This window comes from Oncorhynchus clarkii, chromosome 4 (assembly GCF_045791955.1).
Source record: "Oncorhynchus clarkii lewisi isolate Uvic-CL-2024 chromosome 4, UVic_Ocla_1.0, whole genome shotgun sequence".
NCBI lineage: Eukaryota > Metazoa > Chordata > Actinopteri > Salmoniformes > Salmonidae > Oncorhynchus > Oncorhynchus clarkii.
Genome location: NC_092150.1, coordinates 69,855,738 through 69,864,360, shown reverse-complemented (window position 1 = coordinate 69,864,360; position 8,623 = coordinate 69,855,738). Strand labels below are relative to the sequence as shown.

Sequence of the window (8,623 nt, the reverse complement as noted above, 5' to 3'; positions counted from 1 at the left end):
ATTTGAAAGTTTCCCACTGGGCAAAAACTGGTTGAATCAACGTTGTTTCCATGTAATTTCAACCAAAACAATCTATGTGATGATGTTGAATCACTGTGAAAAACTGATTGCATTGGCAAAAAGTCATCAACATGAGGGCATTTTGTCTCTTTTCACCCAACGTTAAAGCTAAATCCAATGACATGGGGAAATGTTTTGTTGATATCAAGCAGAATTGACGTTAGTTAACAACTCAAAACTAGACATTGAACTGACGTCTGTGCCCAGTGGGTTGTGCGTATGAGTCACCATTGAAATAGCATTCTCTCACCCACATGTGCAAACACACACACACACACATACACACACGCACTTGCATTAATACTCTTTACAACCTCTTGGAACGTGGCAATCAACAAGACTATGGCATGAGCCGAACAACATGTACAAAAATAGAGAGATTGATAGAAAAATATGAGATCTGAGAACAGGTTTAATAGAAGGATGTGAGATGTCTGCATTGATCGGGTTTGATTTACTCAAAGTTTTCACCTGGTATCTTTATAAGGGAACAAAAAACAACCATTATTGATACATCAACTCAGTTATTATCCTTATCTTAACCTTGACCTTTTGTTCATTATTTTAGGTTTCATTACTTAAAAATAACAGGCGCACACTTTGCAAAGGTGCAAATGCTTGAACCCTCCCCCTTACTCACATCCCACATGGAATTTCCTCACAAAAAAAACATCAGAAATGTAACAAAGAAGAATACATCAAAGGAGGTCAATTTCCACCTTTTGAACCCAAACATATACTGCCCATACACACACACACTGAAATATCACAAATATATCTCTCAAGCAACACTTTCAGACCTCTCTCTCTACTGGTAAAAATACTCTCTAACAGTATGAGTCAGGCCTGTAAACTACTGCCCACTTGTAGTGTGCAAGAGTTTACAGGCGTGTCCCCAGACACTACACGTTTGCAGGAGTTTAAAGGCTTGACTCTAATCCTCTCTCCTTGTAACCTCCTCACTCACTCAGGACCCTCTCTCACTTTCTCCTTCCTTTCTCTCTCACACTATAACTCATCTCCCTCTCTCGTCATCCAATTAGAATTTTGGGAGATATGAGACACAAACCTTGTTCCTCTACTTCAATAACAGTTCACATTGTGTCCCTCTCTGGTCTAAAATACATTCATTTACACAAGGAACACACCATCATCCTTAAAAAGGCTCATGGTCCTTTGTCTAAAATGAACAAGTCTGGGTTTATTCACAAAATATTCACAAAAACCTGTTTCTTCCTTTTAGACATGTAGGCACTTAAAGCAAAAATATTCACATCAACATATTGCATTTTTTTTGTTGCTTTTTCTTCTTCTTCTCCTTGATCAGCCAAAATGTGGGTCTAAAAGATAGATCTTTGGTTTGTAAACAATGTCCAGTTCTTCTTTTGCATTGTCTGGGGTAAGCCTTACTTCTTATTTTCACTGGTCAGAAAAAGGTCAACGCAAGGTCTTCGTAGCCAATCAGGGCGTGTCCACATCTTCCCGAAGTCTCTCACTTTCCTACACAATACACTCAGTGTTTGCCTATGTACTGTACATGTCTCATGTATGCACTGTATGGTGTGTGAGAGTGTGTCTTTGTTTTCATGCATGCATGAGTGTTAGGGAGTATACTGTAGGTGGGTGTATATTTAAGAGTGAGTCTCAAATTCAAAAACATAACCACTAACACATTGGTTACATGGACCAACCTCAGCCTCATCTTAGGTCGGCCTTCTCCCTTCCCTTTTGCCCTCCTCTCCTCCACCGCTGGTTTTCTGCCTTGGAGGAAAGCCTTCTCTCCAGGGTCAGACCACATCCAAGTGGCCTCTCTCCTTCTCTCCTCTCCATCGTGCTCATAGCCAAAGCAAAAATATGCCGCTCTTTGAGTCTCTATTTGAATAAAGAGAGGATCCACCATCATCCTGTGATCCATTCATTAGTTAGGATGAGAATTCCATTGTTCCATAAGTGACTGTGTGTCCACTATCTCACACTCAGTTGCAGGGCATCCATGCAGTGTACATGGGGTGATGGGGAGGCGGTTGGTGTGGATTGGGGTATTGCTGAGGGGGGTATTGCTGAGAGGGGTACTGTTGATGGGGGTACTGTTGATGGGGGTACTGCGGAGGGGGGTAGTGAGGGTAAACAGGCTGCACCTGGGCCACGTAGTAGTTGCTGAAGTTGCTGTCGGACACATAAGGGGCAGGCTGGTAGTAGCAGGTGACGTTGGCCGTGTTAGGGATGACGTTCTGCTCTGCAAGGACCCGAAGGGCCAGGGAGGAGATGAGGCCCAGTGTCTGTCTCCTCTCGTGGCCCATCAGGCACACTGTGCTCTCCTGTACTACCCCATGCAGAGTGGCCAGATAGTCGTATTTCCTGTCTTCGAGACCCACAAAGTGGTTCTGGAGGTAGGATTCCAGCTTCCTCCTCTGCTCGCCCAGCTCTGGGAAGTCTATGAAAAACCTGGAGCACATGTAGCGTTGCAGAATTTTCATTTCGGTTCCGGAAGCGGCGCAGAAACCCCGGACCAGCAGATGGCAGTATTTCAGAAGACCACCACCACGAATCTCCTCAGGGTTCCTCGTGCAGATGAGGCGTTTGCGTAGATGGTCGAGGGCCGCGGGGAAATCCCCGTACACACTTTCTCCCAGGATGGTGGGGTGGAAGGTGTCAGCCATGGGGTGCTCGGAGCACTCGTAGAAGAGGAGAAGGGAGTCCAGGCGAATCTGGAAGGAGTCCACACTGAACTCAAACTGGCGACGCAGAGAGTCCACAAACTTGAGCTCCACATTCTTGCCTTTGTTGTTGGAGAGGGAGATTAGGCTCCAGCGGTCTGAGTCATTACATACTTTCACCATCTTCTGCACATAGGCCTCCTGAACACACAACAACACAGACATAAAAAAACATGTCTCAGTCACACATCTGACATCTCTATATCTACATGTTTTGTCTATGGTAATAGGTCATTCATAAATTAATGATTAGATACAGATGTAGGATATTAATTTGAGCCAGTTTGCTAGCAAGAGGAAATTTGAATTATTATGTGGATTATAATTAATGGATATTATTGTAGGGGTTAATACATTTTTTGTAAGGGAAAAACAAGTGGAAATGTCAAACTTCAGAAGACTTTTTAAACTACAATTAGACTACACATTTAAAATATCCTACATTGCAGGAAAGTTCTCCTGCTACAGGGTGATCAAATGAAGATCATACACCTGTACATTAAATACATCAATTAAATGTTTCATTGTATAGAATTATCAGCATATTCATCATAATTTAACCAAACATGTTAATAGATTAAAGTGTTTATTATGTCTCATGGTGCATTTCTGCATTTATTCTCAGTACATGTATCATCCTCTGTATCTAGGTCTGGCAATGTGTCTGACGGGGAGTAATAATACACTATATTAAGAAATAAAGGATGTCAGGGGTTCATTTGAGTGAGGTTCAATATTCAATTAATCTACCCTACCAGTCAAAAGTTTGGAAATCCATACTCAATCAATCAAGGGTTTTTCTTTATTTTTACTGTTTTTTACATTGTAGAATAATAGTAAAGACATCAAAACTATGAAATAACCAAAAAAGTGTTAAACGAGTCAAAATATATTTTAGATTTTAGATTCTTCAAAGTAGATTCTTCCACGTATGATGACAGCTTTGCACACGCTTGGCATTCCCTCAACCAGCTTCACCTGGAATGCTTTTCCAACAGTCTTGAAGGTCTAGAAGTTCTCACATATGCTGAGCACTTGTTGATTGCTTTTAATTTACTCTGCGGTCCAACACATCCCAAACCATCTCAATTGGGTTGAGGTCGGGTGATTGTGGAGGCCAGGTCATCTGATGCAGCACTCCATCACTCTCCTTCTTGGTCAAATAGCCATTACAAAGCCTGGAGGTATGGCGTGTCATTGTCCTGTTTAATTTTTTTTTTTATTCCCACTTAGCACAAACCAGATGGGATGGTGTATTGCTGTAGAATGCTGTGGTAGCCATGCTGGTTAAGTTTGACTTGAATTCAAAATAAATCACAGACAGTGTGACCAGCAAAGCACCCCCACACCATCACACCTCCTCCTCCATGCTTCACGTTGGGAACCACACATGCAGAGATCATCCGTTCACCTACTCTGCGTCTCACAAAGACACAGCGGTTGGAACCAAAAATTTCAAATTTGGACTCATCAGACCAAAGGACAGATTTCCACCGGTCTAATGTCCATTGCCCATGTTTCTTGGCCCAAGCCAAGTCTCTTCTTCTTATTGGTGTCCTTTAGTAGTGGTTTCTTTGCAGCAATTCGACCATGAAGGCCTGATCCATGCAGTCTCCTCTGAACAATTGATGTTGAGATGTGTCTTTTACTTATTTATTTTGGCTGCAATTTCTGAGGCTGGTAACTCTGCAGCAGAGGTAATTATGGGTCTTCCTTTCCTGTGGTGGTCCTCATGAGAGACAGTTTCATCATAGCACTTGATGGTTTTTTCAACTGCACTTGAAGAAACTTTAAAAGTTCTTGAAATCTTCCAGATTGACTGACCTTCATGTCTTAAAGTAATGATTGACTGTCGTTTCTCTTTGCTTATTTTAGCTGTTCTTGCCATAATATGGACTTGGTCTTTTACCAAATAGGGCTATCTTCTGTTTACCACCCCTAACTTGTCACAACACAACTGACTGGCTCAAATGCATTAAGAAGGAAATAAATTCCACAAATGAATTTATAACAAGGCACACCTGTTAATTTAAATGCATTCCAGGTGACTACCTCATGAAGCTGGTTGATAGAATGCCAAGAGTCTGCAAAGCTGTCATCATGACAAAGGGTGGATGTTGTGAAGAATCTCAAATATAAAATATATTTTGATTTGTTAAACACTTTTTTGGTTACTACATAATTCCATGCACATTATTTAATAGTTTTGATGTCTTTACTATTACTCTACAATGTAGAAAATAGTACAAATAAAGAAAATATATTAAATAACACACATGGAATTATGAGTAGGTGTGTCCAAACTTTTGACTGGTACTGTATATGTTTTGCATTGAAGGGAGGGTAATCCTCTCCCCCCAGCGCTGGGTCATGCATAAGTACGTATCCATGTAACTGAGAAGCGACCATTAATGCGGTTCCCCTTCCGATTGGATTAGAGTGAATCCTCTTTGTAGTGGAAACCACTGTTTCTACTATCTGCAGCCCTATCACCATGCAGCTTAGAATGCAGGGAAGAATTCTGAATGCACTATTTTACAAATAAGTTAATGTTGATACTGTGCGGATTGGCATAACTGTAATTTATTGGCTGCTGTAGGGTGCATAATATATTGCAGTAAGCACTTTGAGATGGAATGAAGATATGAAAGTAACGTGTAATCGTAATGCATTCTCATACTTGTGCATAACTTTCACTGGTTGCATTCGAATCCATGGTTTGATACGACGCTTGCAATGAATATAGAAACATTTGCGCACCTAAATTTCGTGCGTAATAAACGACATAAACCTGCATTATGAATGTCAAATGATAATGTCAAATAAAAAAATAAGTTATGTTACCTTTAAGGTCACTGGCGTTATCTTGTCCTTGTTCACTCCCTCGGGTAAGAAGTCTAGCAGAGCGTCCAGAACTATATCCTTCACCGTCTGGAACTCCATCTCACTTTTCAGGTCAGCACAGAATATCAAGTCCAGATCCTTCCATCCTAACCCGCTATCCTCATGTAGAACATGGCTCGCCGCGGAACCGTTCAGACGGACCTCTCGGACATGTATCCGTTTCTCCTCCATGCGACACCGGACCACTTTGACGATGTCCCGCGGTTTTATCTCCAGGGTAGGGAAGTTCCAGCGGCCGTGGATGGGGATGGACCCAGCTAGGATGACGTCCAGGCGCTGCACTTGTTCCCAATTGAGCACGCTGAGGTTTCTGCTCTCCCCGTCCACCAGACAGCCTTCCACCGGAGTCGATCGACTCGAGTCGACTTTCTCGCCCATATTGGTAAGAGGTAGATATGAAAATGTAAACGCTGAACGTGTCCTTTCGTCTCCTGCTTCGCTGTGAGATAAGGCGACCGTGTTGCCGCTGGGGTAGATTGATAGAGTGCTTTGGCCACATTAGCTGGCTGTATTTATCTGTATCACCGACCTTTAGATAGCGTATCTTTATCACCGTCCTTTAGATAACGTTGTTTGCCATAACAAAACGAAGCATCTCTCATTTAAACACAGTATACGTGTGGTTGCACTTCTTTGTCGCTTGTAGCAGAGATGAAGCATATGGTCAGCCAGTTGTCCTGCGTAAAGCTAAATGCCCATTGTCTTCCCTTTCCCCAAGTTCAGTGTGGATATTATTCGATTGCTGAGCGGGTCTAAAGGGCTTGTCCAGCCGTGGGGTTCACACACTATCCTGTATTATTTACCTCACTGTGCGCTTTCTCTTCCGTCTGTGTCGCCGTCGCTTAAATGTGCGCCTGTCGATGGTCATCAATACAGAATAGCGTCTTGCACTTTCTCAATGCGCCTTTTCTGTTCGACTCAAAAACATTTTTGCACCTCCCAAAGTTGATTTTCCTTTCACTTTTACGCGCAGAAAGTTTCACGGATCTTGGTATTTCCCCTCTGCGTCTATTTTACGCATCATATTTAACCCACGAAATACGCACTTTCTTCAACTACCATTCACAGAAAATGGTGTATGGCTTCTACTTGCATGTTACATTTTGCCAGTTTTTCGCTTGACGGCAGTGCGTCATGGCACAGAGGACTCGCGCTACAGATGAGAGGTTCTGACGAGTATGCTTTCCCCAGCAAAGGAATGGCGGGGCGGGTTAGTTTGAGTGGCAGCTCGTTCCATCAATCGTTGTAATCGGTATTCCTAGCAACCTGTCGAGTGAATTAAGTTGTCTCATATGCTGACATGAGGTCAGTTTTGCATTTCACACCGCATGTTATATTGGCAGAAGGAACCTTGATTATAGATCTGTCACTATAGGCTAAATCTACATGCACACTTGCAGACCAACGGTGGTTTTATAGATGCTACACCTTCTGCAAAGTTTTTTTTTTAATATATGCTTTTCACAGTCATTTTACACCCCAATGATTCACTACTACAGCCACACACATTTGTTGTTGAGGAACTCAAATGTGCACATCATACCCTTCACATGTGTCACAGAGAGTACCGTTAATGATGTGTGGATATTATATCAGACATGTTATTTATACAAATATTAATGTTAACTATCAGTCACTCATATTCATCTTTTCTTTAAGTCTAAATTAGACTATGCTAGATCCTTGCATATATCACTATCTAGGGGTGGCAAGAGCAACACCTCTCTCATGACATGAACATTGCATATACAACCTTCTTCAAAAAGTAAGTGTTGGAATCACAGTGCTAAAGTCAATTCAAGGTGTATTAGGTGTGTGTATAGTAACAGTACTCTGAGTAATGGTACAATATGTAAGCTATATTCCATAGTGTCAGGTTGTGCTCCTTATCACTCAGAACCCATCAGATAGAGCTTCACTGGCATATCTGCGTCACTGTTGACTACCTCATAAACCTGCTTAATGCAGATTACTCTGTATGTACAGTAGCACACACACATATACAAACACAGCCACACACACATACTGTAGGTGTGCGCCCATGTTGACTCCAATTCTTCCCACAGTTGTGTCAAGATGGCTGGACCATTCTTGGGACATACTGTATGGGAAACTGTTGAGTGCTAAAAACCCAGCAGTGTTGCAGTTTTTGACACAAATCAGTGCACCTGGCCCCTACTACCATACCCAATTCAAAGGCACTTATATATTTTGGCTTGCCCATTCACTCTCTGAATGGCACACATACACAATCCATGTCTCAATTGACTCAAGACTTAAAAATCCTTCATCTACACTGATTGAAGTGAATTTAACAGGTGACATCAATAAGGGATCATAGCGTTCATCTGGATTCACCTGGTCAGTCTATGTCACGGAAAGAGCAGGTGTTTATAATGTTTTGTACACTCATTGTATGTACACACACACACACACACACACACACACACACACACACACACACACACACACACACACACACACACACACACACACACACACACGCACACATACACACACACACACACACACACACAGCTCATACTACTGTTTCTAGTAGGCCTGTGTTTTTTCCCATGACTATTAACCTAACTTGCTCTTTTACAGTGTTATAATTACAACATATTGGCAGAAACAAGGAAGGAATGACCACCCTGCCAAATGACATGTGACCTGGACCTGTGCAGACTCTGCATTGTAAAACCACTATTTTACTGCCACAGAGGGCACAGCCATTTTGGGTCTATAAACAGTGACCTGAAAAATAAACCTTTGCACAGTCTCGCTATGAAACCACCCACTTTTCCCCTGTTGAAAAGAGACGTGTGTAAGAGGAGAGGTGGTGAAAGAGAACACTGATAATCCTACACCTCTCTGAAAAAGAGGTCTCGATCCAGAAACAGAATGGAAAATAGTTTGATTAGTAATATTCAGACACACAG

The 8,623-nt window shown here is 42.1% G+C and overlaps 1 protein-coding gene across 1 annotated transcript; it reads right to left on the bottom strand.

Annotated features, from left to right (window-relative positions):
- Positions 1 to 453: 453 nt before the first annotated feature.
- On the bottom strand, positions 454 to 6,842 carry LOC139407199 (terminal nucleotidyltransferase 5A-like). Its single transcript, XM_071150758.1, has 2 exons — positions 5,622 to 6,842; positions 454 to 2,918 (listed from the first exon to the last, which is right to left on the bottom strand). The coding sequence occupies exons 1-2, from the start codon at positions 6,057 to 6,059 to the stop codon at positions 2,037 to 2,039; spliced, it is 1,320 nt and encodes a 439-aa protein (XP_071006859.1). The 5' UTR covers positions 6,060 to 6,842; the 3' UTR covers positions 454 to 2,036.
- Between the last annotated feature and the right edge of the window lie 1,781 nt (positions 6,843 to 8,623).